The sequence below is a fragment of the Pituophis catenifer genome, unplaced genomic scaffold (assembly GCF_029215685.1).
Source record: "Pituophis catenifer annectens isolate HBS135680 unplaced genomic scaffold, rPitCat1.0.hap2 SCAF_408, whole genome shotgun sequence".
NCBI lineage: Eukaryota > Metazoa > Chordata > Lepidosauria > Squamata > Colubridae > Pituophis > Pituophis catenifer.
In genome coordinates this window covers 9,565-26,696 of record NW_027257288.1, presented here as the reverse complement: position 1 = coordinate 26,696, position 17,132 = coordinate 9,565, and the positions used below count along the sequence as shown (strand labels likewise).

At 43.1% G+C, this 17,132-nt stretch overlaps 1 protein-coding gene across 1 annotated transcript; it reads left to right on the top strand.

Annotated features, from left to right (window-relative positions):
* The first annotated feature begins 2,922 nt into the window (after positions 1-2,922).
* On the top strand, positions 2,923-12,241 carry LOC139326962 (mitogen-activated protein kinase 6). Its single transcript, XM_070956673.1, has 5 exons — positions 2,923-4,150; positions 5,156-5,300; positions 6,530-6,694; positions 8,727-8,928; positions 9,726-12,241. The coding sequence occupies exons 1-5, from the start codon at positions 3,596-3,598 to the stop codon at positions 10,816-10,818; spliced, it is 2,160 nt and encodes a 719-aa protein (XP_070812774.1). The 5' UTR covers positions 2,923-3,595; the 3' UTR covers positions 10,819-12,241.
* Positions 12,242-17,132: the final 4,891 nt, after the last annotated feature.

The following is a 17,132-nucleotide window of genomic DNA, read 5'->3' as shown; positions in this document are numbered from 1 at the left end:
AAAGTTTTAACTCCGTGCCCTGTCGTCTTCAGTCAAAAAAAAAAAATAGCATCAGAAAGAACAAGCCCAAGTTTGCTAGGTCCGTTTTGTGAATTAATAAGAACTTGTGGTTTCACTGGAAGATAGTTTCAAACTGAAGTTCGAGTTGTAGGAGATAATGAATGCCAACCGGGCTGTTTTTTTTTTTTTTTTTAATCCTTTGAGTAGACAATCCACATAGTTAGCAATAAAAGGCCGCGCGCGTTATTTAAAAGGCCTATCTTTTATTTGATTTATCAAAGAACAGTTAACAGTTTTCCTTTACATCTAACAGTCAGCTTATTCATTTGCCGTGACTGTTGATTCGGTTTTCATGCTGCCAAGTACGGGCTGCTTGTAGAGACGGTTGTTTTTCTGGCCTCCATATATATTCGTTTTTGAGCTAGTGGTTCAGCAACAAGCTCCCCTATACCCACGCACCCTTTTCTCCTGTTCCTTTTCATCTGCTCTCTCTCTCCCTCCCTCTCCCTCTCTCTCTCCCCTTCTCCCTCCTTCCCTCTCTCCTCTCTCCCTCTCTCTCCCCTCCCCTCTCTGTCTCTCCCCCCTCCCTCCCTCCCTCTCCCCTCTCCCTCCCTCCCTCTCTCCCCCTCTCTCTCCCCCTTTCCTCTCTCTCTCCCTCTCTCCCTCCCTCTCTCCCCCTCTCTCTCCCCCTCTCTCTCCCTCCTTCCCTCTCTCTCTCCCCTCTCCGTCTCTCCCTCCCTCCCTTTCTCTCTCTCCCCTCTCTCTCCCTTCTTCCCTCTCTCCCCTCTCCGTCTCTCCCTCCCTCCCTTTCTCTCCCCTCTCTCTCCCTTCTTCCCTCTCTCCCCTCCGTCTCTCCCTCCCTCCCTTTCTCTCTCTCCCCTCTCTCTCCCCTTTCCCTCTCTCTCTCCCCTCTCTCCCCCTCTCTCTCCCTCCTTCCCTCTCTCTCTCTCTCTCCGTCTCTCCCTCTCTCCCCTCTCTCCCCCTTTCCCTTTCTCTCTCCCTCTCTCTCTCCCTCCCTCTCTCTCTCGCAATAAGCCAATTCTTCCTGTTAAAAACCTCAGCCGCATTTCAGAAACACGCAGTTGGTGCCTGCAGCCAAATATGGAAGCTGGAAGTTCTTGAAGTGAAAAGAGAATAGATATAATAATAACTTTATTGTCATTGTAGGTGTATACACAGTATACCCATACAATGAAATTCACTTAACACCCAAAGACCAGGTCCAACACACATAACAATCCCCAAATACACTCCCACCCACCATAATTCCCCACCCCTAAACCACCCAAACATCCACACAACAGACCAAGTAATGCTGTCCCAACAGCTCACCGATGGTGGCCCTTTGGTTCATTGTTGAGTGCAATTATAGCTCTGGGATAAAAACTATTCAGAAAAAGATAGCACCGTAATGTAACAGGAAGACTTTCCAAAATAATGCCATCTCCATAGAAAGTGACTTCATCATCAGGTGAAGTCATAATCTGTGAAACTGAACTGTTGGTGCAGGAGCCCCTGGAAACCAAGAGGTGTAGCTGGTATATGGAGATCCACAAAAGGGTTGCTTTCGTTGTGCTAGAAAATAGCTTACGGATTTTTAACATTCCATTCAGTTGAGTATGATCCACTACTGACAATTTTTTAAAAAACTAAGATCTACATAGAAATAATCGGAGTTCTTGGTCTCCACCACAATATTTCTAGATTTGCTCTCTGCAAAAAAAACATCCTGTATTGTGATTACTTTATATAGTCTCTGTGCTACCTTCCACTTTATCTAAAAATCACATTATTATTGAGGAGTATGTATTTCCTGGAATGAGCTAGGCGTGCAGAATATCTTGATTTCTAATTCTGTTTTCACCCCAGGGCAACACGAATGCATGTCGATTATGGACGCAGAAAGTCCTATGCAGGACTGATTGGCAAATTCAATTATTTCAGATTCATCCTGCTTTGTAAAATGTGCTTCATCTTTTGCTTTTTACAACTGGTTTCTTCACCTTTTTTTTTTTTTTTAGGAAGTATCTCCATATTTTGTTTTTTAAAAAATATGAAAGTACTTAACATAGCGACTCGTCTCAAGTAGTGAAACGATTTCTTTAAAAGTTTCACCTTTTTGGGAAAAAAAAAGTACAGAGAAGTACAAAATGTTTCCCCGATGGATGGACGCTATATTTATTTATACAGGCGAGAATTTGTTTTGCTTTTGTGCCTTTTTATAGAAGCTCCTATCCATGTAAAGCACATAATGAGATAGAATCTTCTGGGCGGGAATGAGATCAGTGATGGATCCGGTCTATCCAGCAGATCAAAGGGTTCCTAATGCCTAGTTCTGTGTGTGTGTGCAATTTGTTTTTTAAAAAAGTTTAGTTTGTAGTAAAACCCCCTATGCCAGTGATGGCTAAACTTTTTGCCGTCGCGTGCCAAAAGCGGGGGGTGGGTGGGTGCAGGGGGGTCATGCCCACAGCCATAATTCAATGTGCCCTTCCCCCTATGCATGCCCACATGACACACACACACCCACTCCTCCTGCTTTTGACATGCGATGGCATGGTGGGCCAGGTAGGCCCCGTTTTTCACCCTCCCCAGGCTCCAGGGCTTTTTTGGAGCCTGGGGAGGGCGAAAACAGCCTTCCCCAGAGGCCCTCTGGAGGCCAGAAACGGCCCACTTTCTGACTGCCAGTGGGACCGGAAGGCCCGAAAATCAGATGGCCATTGCGCGCATGCGCACTGGAGCTGAGCTAGGGCAACGCTCGCGTGCCCACAGATATGGCTCCATGTGCCACCTGTGGCACGTGTGCCATAGGTTCGCCATCACGGCCCTATGCAATTTAAATTTTAAGCCTGTCTAATGATTTGGGTTGCTTATGTGTGGCTTCTTTTCTCTCTCCCCCCCCCTTTTTTTTCTTCTTCAGTTTTTCACAGAATAAGATGGATGGTAGCTTTGATTGTGATTGTGGTGAGCTGGAGCCACCTGATCATTAACTAACAGCCTCCTTGCTACCCAGAAAGAGCTGCCTCTTCCTCTTAGCGAACTAGATTGTAAAACAGAGACAAGCAAAACCATCCACCCTAGAATGAAGCTGCTCAGGACCAGTCCAACACTGAATGTATCTGCACTGTGAGGAGGATGTTAAGACAAGCCTATTACATGCCTATTTATTCACATTTTTGTTAAAACGTCGATCAGTTTGGCACAGTAGAGTGAAGGGCGCCTAAGATGCCACTTCATTCCGTTTGATTTTTCCTGGGGTTTCCTTTCCATGTCTGCGGATGTGCTGCACCTTTCGTTGAACTATGAATGCTGCGACCTCTTTCTCTCTCTCTCTCCTCGCCGTGATCTGTAAAGAGTCTTAAGTGCTTATCCTAAAAAGAGGGGAAAACATCAGGCCTGGCTGGCTTGACCATGCAATGAGAGTATCAAGAAGCTACCCAGAAGTCAACCCGGCGTTCGTCTTTTCTACGAGACCATCGCAACCTACCAGTGGAAGCATCTCTCTAGATTCGTAGAAGCGGGAATAGTTTTTAAGAGGGAGGAAACAGGATACAGGAAAAAACAAAAAAAAATTTTTTTTTTTTTTTTAAAAAGAAAAATGGCAGAGAAGTTCGAAAGTCTGATGAATATTCATGGCTTCGATGTAGGTTCTCGGTACATGGACTTAAAACCTCTGGGCTCCGGTGGCAACGGCTTGGTTTTTTCCGCTGTCGACAACGATTGCGACAAGAGAGTGGCCGTCAAGAAGATCCTCCTTTCCGATCCCCAAAGCGTCAAGCACGCTCTGCGCGAGATCAAAATCATCCGGAGACTCGACCACGATAACATTGTCAAAGTTTTTGAGATCCTCGGCCCCAACGGGAGCCAGCTGACGGATGACGTCGGCTCTCTGACGGAACTGAACTGTGTTTACATTGTCCAAGAGTACATGGAGACCGATCTGGCGAACCTGGTTGAGCAGGGCCCCTTACTGGAAGAACATGCCAGACTCTTCATGTACCAGCTGCTACGCGGGCTCAAATACATCCACTCGGCAAACGTCCTGCATAGAGATCTCAAACCAGCAAACCTCTTTATTAATACTGAAGATTTGGTGCTGAAAATCGGGGACTTTGGCCTGGCCCGGATCATGGATCCTCATTATTCTCATAAGGTCAGTAAAAAAAATGAGCAGCTGTTTTCCTTTAAAACGCAGGGCGGGAGGAGGGATGGACAGACGGGAGACGGTCAAATTTGAGAGGCCAGTTGATCGCAGGATATGCTTAATATCTGGCCAGGTTCTCCATAAGTTAATCACTCCCACGCTTTGAGTGTTGGAATCTTGCTAAGATTGCATTCTTCACCTTTTAATAAAAGCGGTGTGCGAAATCTTGTCCTTCAGTCAACCTGTTTAACTCCTTTATTTTAGCGCGGTTAGATACGTACCATCTCTTTCCGGCATTTGTTGGAGATGGTTTTAACCGTTGGTGTGAAAAAAAACAGCCATCAAGTCTAACACTTGGGGATGTGTTAAGGAGGGCCGCCCTTGATAGTCTTGGAAAAGACAGTTTCAGTTCTGATGTTTGATTGATTTATGAATCTTGCTCCACAAGAGTTGTCTAATAGCCCCTGTTCCCTTACAGAACAATGTTCTATAGTTTGAAAAGTCTAGCTGGAATTATTATCTATAAAAGCACCATAAAACCAATCCCTTCCGCAGGAAATAGAGTGGCCATTTTGGAGTTTTGCTATAGACTTCGATATTCCTGAAGACTTTGAAAATTGACACGTAGGTTCAAGGATTGTCACCTGTCTGTTTCTAGGAATACCATGAAATAATTGGTTCTCGGTTATATATTTGTCATTCCTAAAACAGGCTAAAGCATTTGAGGTGTATAGGGATACGGCTCTCTCTTGATTAAATGTGTACCCTATAAACATGGGCTAAACTGAGTCAGAAGAGAGGCTTGGTATTGGAGTGGACTTAGGCTCGGGCCCATTCCCCAAAGCCCACGCAACTCATGGAGACTTGAAAGACCGCCACATCTCTCTCAAATGCTTGTGGCAACGCAGCAGAATAAATTGCACGACGAGTTTGAAGGAAGGCCGAACGGAGGTGGCACAAATCAAAAGCAAACACTGTCTCTCTCTTTCCTCCCGCCCCCTTTCTCTCTTCTAGGGCCATCTTTCTGAAGGACTAGTAACTAAATGGTACAGATCACCTCGCCTCTTGCTGTCGCCCAACAACTACACGAAAGCCATTGATATGTGGGCTGCAGGTTGCATCTTTGCTGAAATGCTGACAGGCAAAACTCTCTTCGCAGGTTGGTAAAGACAAGCAGGTACAATCCTGCATCTTAAAAATGCAATGGCAGATGCCATGGGTGCCCCTTTTTCCTCAAAGAGATGGGTGTGGATAGCGACATCCCGGCTACGGGAAAGCTCCAGGGGGCAGCGGTATCCGCTGAGGGTGACATGATAAAGAATCCCTGAATACTGTCCTATTTAGTTCATATTTACTTAAATGAATTCAGGGTGGATTTGATTTAAATCAAGTCGATTTACAACATGATTTACATCATTAGTAAAAAGGCTTGATTTAAATCAACTCGATTTAAATCATAATTTTTAAAGAGCAACTGTCATCTCTGTCCCTTCAGCGGCTCTTCCTCTGACACGCTTTTGACTCACCGACAATCCCAATATTGCAGAATATGCAGCCTCATGCTACATAACTTAAGCTCCGCTTTCTGCTGAATAAACTAAATTATGAATGTATCTTAAATAGAAAACTGTTTTTTTACTCCAAAAGCATTTTATTAAAATAAATTTGATTTTAAAAAATCCGATTTAAATCAAATCTGATTTAACTAAAAAAAATCCGAATATTTTTAATTTTTTTAAAAAAAAATCATCGATTTTTATCCACCCTGAATGTATTGATCATCCGACTCCCAACGGAGTGCAGCCTTGAGTCGTAATATTGTCAAACGCAGCTGATGTTTGCTGCTTCTTTTTTAAAAAATAGTCTTTATTCAACCTTTTTTAGTTTTAAAAACACATTTCCATTTTTACAACTTTCAATTATCGGTATCAATTCAAATTTCATAATTCCAATTTATGGCCTACTATTCTTTTACTATATTCTACATTTGTTCTTTAACATCAATTTAATATAATATATATATGTACTTACATATTCCTTTTACCCTTTAACATATTTTATCATATTAATAAATATATACAATTTTCAATTTAACATACTTTCTATATAGTCTTTATGTATTAATTTTACATCTAGTTGCTAGTCAGTGATTCTACATATTCCAACTTTCGTAATACTCTGTTTCCGTTCTATCTTTTAACTCCATAGTTAATTTATCCATTTCTGCATATTCGAGCACTTTTTTTTTATTATCATTGCATTTGATGGCATGTTTTCCTCTTTCCAATTCTGGGCAAATGTAATTCTTGCTGCTGTTGTAATATGAAGTATAATAAATTGAATCTTTTTACTTATACGTTTACGTTTGCTTCTTGACTGCTTCTCTAGGCGCCCATGAACTTGAACAGATGCAGCTGATTTTGGAATCTATTCCCGTCGTGCATGAGGAAGACCGGCAGGAACTTCTTAATGTAATCCCAGTTTACATTAAAAACGACATGACTGAGCCACACAAACCTTTAACTCAGCTACTCCCAGGCGTCAGCCCTGAAGGTAACTCAGCTCCTCTCTTTTTTCTTTTGTCTTCCTTCACTCCTCCTTGTTTACATTAGGCTTTGAGCCTGTGGTCAGGATGACTTTGACTGTTGTGGTGCACAGTGTACAAGGCCCTCTAAAACAGGGGTCTCCAACCTTGTCAACTTTTAAGACTTGTGGACTTCAACTCCCAGATTGTGGGAGTTGAAGTCCACAAGTCTTAAAAGTTGCCAAGGTTAGAGACCCCTGCTCTAAAACAAAGAACAAACCTCTGGGCATATCATGTTACCGCTCTTTTCCAGTTCTGGAACATCCTGGAGCCAAATCAGGGGTGAAATCCAGCAGGTTCTGACAGGTTCTGGAGAACCAGTAGCGGAAATCTTGTGTAGTTTGGAGAACCGACAAATTCCACCTCTGGCTGGCTCGGGAATGGGAATTTTGCAGTATTCTTCCCCTGGACTGGGGTGGGAATGGGGATTTTGCAGTATCCTTCCCCTGCCACACCCACCAAGCCACACCACGCCCATCAAGCCATGCCCACAGAACCGGTAGTTTAAAAAAAATTGAATTTCACCACTGAGCCAACTGTATGTATGCATCTACTATTCTCCTGGTGCTGTTAACTCAAAAGAGTTGCAGCAGAAATTCAGCACTCCCACACGGAGGGAATTGACTTGTTCTCCATAAAGGGCCGAATCATTTGCATCATAATGGGCAGTGAGCTTTCCGTGCTTTTCAACACATCCTATATTACACATCTGTGGCTTAAAAAAGGCAGGCAGCTTTTGCAAGCATTTCTGCCCAGCTACTGCCAGGTGATAATTTTAACGGGGAAAGCCAACGGGCAAATCAGTCTTTCGTAAGTGTATTATAGGTTACGGTGTTCAGGAACTCGCCGCGTCTGATATTTTAAGCCTACAACTGTTTGTTTGGTTCGTTGCCAGTCCCCTATTATCTGTGCTTTTTGCTTTCTGCTGTTCCACCATATTCGTTACTAGTTATAGCAATGAGAGACGTAGCCAAACAGATGCTTACACAAATGCCACAATGGAGAAGGTGTCCTACGTCAAAAGGAAAAGAAAAGGAAAAAAAAAAGGGGGTAATCAACTTGTTTGCATTATGTTTTAATCATTAAATCTGTGGTAGCGCAGTGGGTTAGAATGCAGTTTTGCAGGCTAATTCAGCTCACTGCCAGGAGTTCGATCCTGTCCGGCTCAAGGTTGACTCAGCCTTCCATCCTTCTGAGGTCGATAAAAAGAGGACCAAGATTGTTGGGGGCAAGAGGCTGACTCTGTAAACTGCTTAGGGCTATAAAGCATTGTGTATAAGTGCTATTTCAATTTTTTCTTTCTTTCTTTCTTTCTTTCTTTCTTTCTTTCTTTCTTTCTTTCTTTCTTTCTTTCTTTCTTTCTTTCTTTCTTTCTTTCTTTCTTTTCTTTCTTCCTGCCTTCCTTCCTTCCTTCCTTCCTTCCTTCCTTCCTTCCTTCCTTCCTTCCTTCAAATGCAGTATTGCAAGCTAACTGCCCACTGTAAGCAGTTCATACCTGTCCGGCTCAAGGTTGATTCAGCCTTCCATCCTTCTGAGGTCAATAAAAGGAGGACCCAGATTGTTGGGGGCAATAGGCTGACTCTGTAAACTGCTTAGAGAGGGCTATAAAGCATTGTGAAGCGGTATATAAGTGCTATTTCAATTCTACCTACCTACCTACCTACCTATGCAGTATTGCAAGCTAACTCTGCCCACTGTCAGCAGTTCAGTCCTGACCGGCTCAAGGTTGACTCTGTCTTCCATCCTTCTGAGGTCAATAAAATGAGGACCCAGATTGCTGGGGACAATATGCCGACTCTATAAACCGCTTAGAGAGGGCTGTAAAATACTATGAAGCAATATATAAGTGCTATTGTTTTTGCTATTCTGAATTTCAGAAATACGAAACACTGCGTGATAATAAAATATTGTTATTCTTTTATACAACAAAAGATCTTCATATTGTGTTCAAATGATTTTTTTTTTTAAAAAAAAAAACCGTTTGGGATTTATCCTCTGTAGCTTTGGACTTCCTGGAACAAATACTGACCTTCAGTCCCATGGACCGATTGACAGCGGAAGAAGCTTTGTCTCACCCTTACATGAGTATTTATTCCTTCCCAACTGATGAGCCCATTTCAAGTCATCCTTTCCACATTGAGGATGAAGTGGATGACATTTTGCTGATGGATGAAAGTCACAGCCACATCTATAACTGGGAAAGGTAAACTTTTGAGAAATTATTCTGGACACTTGTAGTGGGTGGTGCGGTGGCCTAGAGGTGGAGCTCTCTCCTCACAATCAGGAGGCTGCGAGTTCGATCCTTGGTAGAGGCAGATATTCCTCTCTGGGCACAATAAGAATCTATCTGCTGAACAAAACTCCACGTTAGCAACAGGAAGGGCATCCGGCCAGTAAACACTCAGCCACATTCAGTTGCCCAGACTCCACCCTGCAAGAGATTATTATTAAAAGACAATGATTCTGGACACTTGTAGTATTTGAAATACCAGCTGATAAAGAAAGTAGTAGAATGCCATGTGGTGTTAGATGCTGCTAAAATATGCATTTCAGAGCGTCTTGAAGACCAAGTATTTTCTTAAGTTGCATGAAAAGATAGTCCTTGACTTAGGACCATAATTGAGCCCTGAAATAGTCATTAGTTGTTGCAGTTGTAAGTCAAGGCATCAAATGACCTGATCCAAATTTCCCAGCACTCTTTCTGGCGGTTGTTAAGCCAATACCCTGAAAGTTAAGCGAAATCGGGTTGTAAGTAGCTTTCTTTTTTTGGGTGTGGGTGTGTGTGTCGTAATTTCAAATGGTCACTAAGTGACTGTTCATAACTTGAAGACTACCTGTATGCTATCACTGAGAAGTTTCTCCACATTAAAACCGGGAGAAACGCACATAGCCGGTGATGAACTGTAAAACTGTTAAGCTTAAAAATGTGGGCATCATACATCATCCTTCTGAAGCTACTCTGAAAGTAAACGGATGCTTATCGTTGGCTCACTATTACAGGTATCACGACAGCCAGTTCTCAGACCACGAATGGCCCGTTCACAACAACTTCGAAGCCGATGAAGTTCAGCGAGATCCGAGGGCTCTTTCGGATGGGACCGACGAAGAGGAAGTACAAGTGGACCCGCGGAAATATTTGGACGGCGACCGCGAAAAGTATCTCGAAGATCCGGCTTTCGATACCCACTTCTCCACCGAGCCTTGTTGGCAGTACCCAGATCACCACGAAAACAAGTATTGCGATCTGGAATGTAACCATACCTGTAATTACAAAATGAGGTCCTCCTCCTACCTAGATAATTTAGTCTGGAGGGAAAGCGAAGTAAACCATTACTATGAGCCCAAGCTGATCATAGATCTTTCTAACTGGAAGGAGCAGAGTAAAGAGAAGTCAGATAAGAAAGGCAAGTCCAAGTGTGAGAAGAACGGATGGGTGAAAGCTCAGATAGCTCTCAAGGAGGCTTCCCAGCAGCTTGCAGAAAAGGAGAAGAGTCAAGCCTTTGACTTCGACTCCTTCATAGCGGGAACGATTCAGCTGAGCTTGCAGCACGAGTCGGCCGCGGTCGACAAGCTGAACGACCTCAATAGCTCCGTCTCCCAACTAGAATCCAAAGGCATCTCTAAATCGGTCAGCAGGGAGAAACAGCAGAAAGGCATGGCTAACTTGGCCCAGCTGGAGGCCCTCTACCAAAACTCGTGGGACGGCCAGCTGGTCAGCGGCGGGGAGGAGTGCTTTCTCATAGACCAGTTTTGTTGCGAGGTCAGGAAGGATGAGCAGATGGAGAAGGAGAACCCCCCCTACCCCAGTTATCTCGACAGGTTCTTTAGCAGGAAGGAAGAGCCCGAGACGCTAGAAGCTGAGCCAGCCGAAGATGGGAAGCTTGGGGAGAAAGAGAGAGAGGGGAACTTTCTGAGTAATAGCGGAGAATTTCTCTTTAACAAGCACCTTGAAGCTATAGCTATTCCCCAGTTTTCCACCCCGGTTGGCTCCCCCCTGAAATCCTTGCAGGCCACCCTCACTCCTTCTGCTATGAAGTCATCTCCTCAGATTCCCCATAAGACCTACAGCAGCATCCTGAAACACCTAAACTAAAACAGCAGACATTTTCTTTCTTTTGTTTTGTACTCACGAAATGTGTTCCTTTTTTTAATTATTATTATTATTATTAGTCTCTTTTTTTTTTTTTTACTTGAAATCAAATGATGTAACTTTTGCTCTGGATTTCCTGATAGTTTTTTCCTGTTTTACCATTGTTTTTAAACGATCCGAAATTTCCTTTTTCTTAAACCATGACGATGTTTTGTTTAAAACTGGCATGTCGTTTGCACACCAAGGGTATATTAAAAAGAAAAAGAAAAAAAAAAAAGAAAGAAAGAGCTTGACAATGCAAATTAGAAGAGTAAACGAAAAGAAATGCACTAAAACCAGTAGAAACATTCTCCTTTTTGAACAACGCGTCTTTTGCAGAGTTTAAATAGCAATCTTGCCTTGGAAAAAAACAACAACAAAAAACTACACCGTGAAACAATTCATAGTTTGCATGAGAAAAATAATCTATATTTTTCCCCCCGTCAAAACGTTTCTTCCCCCCCCCCTCCATTCATATGTATTTTAGAATTTTTCATACTGTACACATTTCTTCAACACATGATACCAGCAGTACCTGTAAATGAATGCAGAATTTGGTACCCATGTGTGTTCTACCTCAAGGTAACCGCAGTATGTGGCGAGCATTCAACACCCCTAGTGCTTATCATATTTAGCCAGCATTATTGTAGTAGGTGGTATTACGGAGAAGAAGAAGAAGAAGAAAGAAAAAAACATTCAATATTTATAAATATTCTGGTATGCATACTTTATAGTGGAAATGTTAATATGCAGCGTTTTTATTTATTTGAGCAGATTATATTTTCTGTAACGGTAGAAAGTCGAATTCTTTTGGACTTGCTTTACAGATGAAGTTCTTAACTAGCACTGTTGGTTTGTTGCCTACATAGCTGAAATAGAGATGAAATAACATCCCCTTATTTTGAGGTGATCCGTGTGAGTTTTTTTAAAAAGAGATTTAATCCCTTCAAGTAAACATGTATAGGAATTTGCAATCTGGAGGTGCTCTGTCTCTCTGTCTCTCTCTCTCTCTCTCTCTCTCTCTCTCTCCCTCTCTCTCTCTCTCTCTCTCTCTCTCTCTCCCTCTCTCTCCCCCCCATCCCCAAAGGAATTAGGAATTGTTTTTATCCCAAAATGCTCCTAGAAGTCTTAATTGTGTTATTTTTTTTTTAAAAAAAGAAACAAAACAATTTTTGTAATGTTAGTTGTGTGCATGGAAACAAGGTACATCATTACTGTAGGTTAAAAGTTCTATATGGCCTTTTGTTTTTAACTGTATGTTTTTATGAATGACGCTTTTTTTTTTTTGTCTCACCTCCCCAAATAAGCATGAGTAAATTAATTAGGTTAAATGTAGCATGTAGCATCTCAATCTTCTGGCAGTTTGTTTTGCCTTCTGGATTGGGGGTCGGGTGGGAGGGGGTTTTATTGCTTTCATATTTGGGAAACTATGTACCATTGGCTCCCCTGTTTCAAAGAAACGAAACGAATAAAACACGGCCAGCGAAAAAACGAATCTCGTGGTCTCCACAGGTGAATGCCTCAGGTAGGGTTGCGATCTTCCCAACCTGAGCAGCCAAAATTCGACCGCCTGTTTTGGAGGTCTTGAAACTGGACACGGGCCCTTCGCAAGCAGCCAAAGTTGAAAGGTTTTTCCTTAATTTTTTTTTTTTTTTTTTTAAACACAGTTTAGAGCTTGCTGGCTGGGGAATTCTGGGAGTCGAAGTCTGCCCGGCTTAAAGTTGCCAGTACAAGTAGTCCTCGATTTACAACGGTTGGTTTAGGGACCGTTCAAAGTTGCAACGGCACTGGGAAAAGTGACTGAGGACCGTTTTTCACACTTACGACCTCGGCAGCATCCCCATGGTCACGTGATCAAAATTCAGAGGCGTGGCAACCGGTTCATATTTATGACCGTCGCTGGGTCCCAAAATCATGTGATTCCCCCTTTTGCGACCTTCTGACAAGCAAAGTCCACGGGGGAAGCCAGATTCACTTAACAACCGGGTTACTAACTTAACAACTGCAGCGATTCACTTAGCAACTGGGGCAAGAAAGGTCGTAAAATGGCACAAAACTAGCTTAGCACATTTTGGGCTCCATTGTCGTAAGTCGAGGACTACCTGTACTGATTGAGAGTGCGTGGCCACCATTGCAGTGGCTGTGCAGGGGAGATCACTCTTTCCTCACAGCCGATGAATCAGATACCCATGTCTGAAATCCAGACGTCTCTCTTGCGTTCAAAACCGGGGGTGAACATCTTGATAAAATGCACCGGATTTAAGAGGAATATGTCCCAACCTGCACTGCAGGGCTACGGAGTTAGGAGGCATTTCTATGAAGCGGTTTTATTTTATGTGGCTCCCTGTTTTTATAATCAAAATAGCAATAGCACTTAAGACTTATATACCGCTTTACAGCCCTCCCTAAGCTGTTTACAGAGTCAGCCTCTTGCCCCCAACAATCTGGGTCCTCATTTGACCCACCTCGGAAGGATGGAAGGCTGAGTCAACTTTGAGCCTGGCGGGATTCGAACTGCCAAATTGCAGGCAGCCGGCAGGCAGCAGAAGTAGCCTGCAGTACTGCACTCTTAACCATTGTGCCACCGCGGCTTCAGTAGCAATGCCACTTGAATTGCAGAGTTTTGTCCCAAAAAATAAATGCAGGACTGTAAGGAGAACTGCTCTTGTTGCTGCTATAATTAGAAAAAAAAAAATCTTTTGACGTTCTAGAAATTTAAGTTACCCTGAGTGTTTACCACATGAATTTCCTTCCTAAGCCATATCTGATCAAGACTACCATAACAGCAGATACTACGTCTTACTAGATTCGTTCCAACCCTGGACCTCTTGGCCCCATGCTAGAAGGATTCACGGGGCCTTTGATATCTGAAGTGCTTAATTATGTGGACAAGCACCAGAGCTATTTCCTAGTTCTACGTTGCGCCTGGCCAAAAGCTTACTCTGGATTTCTTGAGTGTGCAGGAACACTTAATTTTTTTTTTTGCACTGAGTCATTGTCCGATGGCTTTATCTGTGAGTAATTTACTCCTGGCCACAATGATGTCAGAATGGCTCTCCGTGCATCACATTGTGTATGTGGCACAATTACTTCCATTGGCCTAACAATCTCGCCATTACGTCCGATAACCAGGAGGTCAATCCTATCATTTGTGCAATGATGCGCTTGTACTCTGCCACCAATGGGCGTCTGTGGGGAGAGGGTGCCACTGACCAGTTTCGAGATCTTTCCCTCTGTCAGGGTTCCAAGTAACAAGCCCAACGAAATAAAACTCCCAGGCTTGAGTTTCCCCAAAGTTTGATTTTATTAGAGATGCCATATTGGCACATCTGGGAAAACCCGAATCTGAAAGTTTCCAGGTTTTCCCCACCCAATGGAAAGTTCAAGTCCCTGACCAGCACCCACAAGTCCATCACATGGTCCAATCAAGTATCATTCCCACTGGGGATGCCTCCCAGTTCCAGCCAGTTCCAAGTGCAGGGCAAGTTGTCCTTGACTTCTTGAGAAAGGAATGTTGTTATGACTACATATCACCCGTGCTCCATACAATCCCCCCTCCCAATTTCCCACAGTAGTAAACGTGGCTGGTCTGAAGGCCTAATACAAAAGATGGCTTCCAAGCCTGACAGGCTGCCCACCCCCCACCCCGCCGATCAGAAAAGCGTGTCCTGAAACGAGAGTAGCATAGTGGTTAAGTGCGTAGCACATTCACTGTCGCCGGGCAAGAGGCTACTCGTATTCCTTCCACGTTACGAAAGTCTCTCTTCCTGCAACATCTGAAAATCATCCCATTTGCCAGTTTTTTCTGCCACTTAACCCAGACCAGAGCAATGGGTGATGATGATGTGTTTGGATGAGTGGAAACCTTCAATTTGGCAAGTCCTTTTTTCCTCCCCAAGAGATGCCCACTGGAGAACCCTCTGAGAAGACACAGGACCATAAATGGAGCTTACCTAACAAATGTTTCCAGTTCAAGACCAATGAATAGCATTCTTCAGTGTCTTAGATCAGGGGTCTCCTCAGCTTGCTGGCTGAGGAATTCTGGGAGTTGAAGTCCACAAGTCTTAAAGTTGCCAAGGTTGGAGACCCCTGTCTTAGATAACGTGAGACAACTACCATAGTAACTACAGTTAGTATGTATCTAACTACAGTTAGTATGTCTTGTGATCCCCTACAGTTAGTAGGAGATCACAAGACCCCCGGAACACAGCAATAATGGTCATACATATGAGTCAATCTCTAAGCATCTGGATTTTTGGGTCACATGATCGCGGGGATGCCACAACAATCGCAAATGTGAAAACCGGTCATAAAGTCAAATTTTTTCAGTGCTGCTGTGACTGAATGGTCACTAAATGAACTGTTGTAAGTCAAGGGCTACCCCAGGAAATGCTCAAGAGAAAAGGAAGAGTGAAAAAGTAAATAATTTCCCTGCCATATTTTTTATTTCTCTGCTCCGATTTCAGCTTTTCATGCAGTGCTGGGGGAAATCCTTCCTTTTCCAATTCTTCCTTTTCCCTCCTCTGAATCAAGTTTACTGCATAGCTTTTACTATGCGGATGAACACTTCCTCTGTGTAGTTGAATTCTCTGTAAATTACTGCAGCAATCATCATAGCTATATTGCATTATCCTTTTTTAAAACTCTTAAGCTACAAAGAGGCCTCAATAGCCAGTGGGATTAAATCAAATATAATATTATTGTTAGTTGTGAAGTCATATCCGACCCATCGCGACCCAATGGACAACATTCCTCCAGGCCTTCCTGTCCTCTACCATCCTCTGGAGTCCATTTAAGCTCACGCCAACTGCTTCAGTGACTCCATCCAGCCACCTCATTCTCTGCCGTCCCCTTCTTCTTTTGCCCTCAATCTTTCCCAGCATTAGGCTCTTCTCCAGCGAGTCCTTCCTTCTCATTAGGTGGCCAAAGTATTTGAGTTTCATCTTCAGGATCTGGCCTTCTAAAGAGCAGTCAGTCAGGGTTGATCTCCTCTAGGACTGACCGGTTGGATCACCTTGCAGTCCAAGAGACTCGCAGGAGTCTTCTCCAGCACCGGAGTTCAAAGGCCTCCATTCTTTGGCGCTCAGCCTTTCTTATGGTCCAACTTTCACAGCCATACATTGCAACTGGGAAAACCATAGCCTCAAATATAATATAATGGACCCCAAACATACCAGTAGTAATTAAAATCTGGGTAAATCCCCTTTAAAACAGAATCCTTTTTTAGGATTTTTTAGGATTTAGAATACTGTTTTATTGTTCTTCAGATGGGCAGTAAAGATACTCTCCATTTGAAGATATTTCAGTCTGTGGCGGTGCTACCATATAAAGTCCCCTTATGCTCTGGAATCCAGAGAACTGATCTAGGACAGGCTCTCCGGTGCTTAATGGGATCTATATGGGCAAAAGATTTCATCTTATTGTTTCCTTTTCTAGGCACTTAGAAAGTGAACTAGACACACACACCAAACAATATCGGTCCTAAGTCTCCCCCAAGTTTAGCAGGGCACTTCGTGAGCTCACATTGCTCAGATCATCATTCCCCATCCACACAGGGAATGGATTGGGCTGACCTGTGCCTCATTGTGATGGCTCCTGCACAGAGCTTTGTGAAAAAAAATGTGTAGCAGCAAAATGAGATCTAAATTGAATTTTGTTTGTAACAGCAATGAGTGAAGCTGTCGCTTCCCTACTCGTAGCTAACTTTGGAAACACAGTTGGGCTTCGTTGAGATTCAAAATGTCGCTTTTGGTCCCATTCGTCTTGCATGACTCTTAGTTAAACTGACGTATTTCTGTTATAACAGCTGATTTTTTTTTTTAACCTATGGTGGTAACCCCTAGAGAATAAGCAGAGTGTCTCCAGGCAGGGCATAAGCCTGAGAAGTCTCCAGGGAGGGCATTGAATTTTCTGAAATGTATTACAATTACATGCCGGAGAATTTTAGCTAAAAACAAAGCGAACAGCTGCACAACTCTGTGTGACCACTAGATGGTGACAAAGTGCGAAATCTATGGCTGCCACCTAGTGGCTGGCTAGGTTTCTGCTGCTCTGATTTTGCAGCCTCAACTACAGAGGAGATATTGTATATTATATAAATAAAATCAGTTTGTTTTGACTGTTGTGCAGGATAGGGAATTCTGAACTATTTCATAGCAATGAGAGAGGTGTATTCTACAAAGTAGATATATTATCTCTATTATCATTATTTCCTTGGTATTCCCCCAAAGCATACCAGTTTTATATTATCTCCAAAGCAGGGTATTCCCCTAAAGCAT

Bases quoted from the DNA above. Each gene is read 5' to 3' on its own strand.
- LOC139326962 (XM_070956673.1), top strand. From the start codon at position 3,596: ATGGCAGAGAAGTTCGAAAGTCTGATGAATATTCATGGCTTCGATGTA. The intron at 6,695-8,726 runs GTAACTCAGCTC...TATCCTCTGTAG, and splicing joins CCCAGGCGTCAGCCCTGAAG to CTTTGGACTTCCTGGAACAA. The intron at 8,929-9,725 runs GTAAACTTTTGA...TCACTATTACAG, and splicing joins CACATCTATAACTGGGAAAG to GTATCACGACAGCCAGTTCT.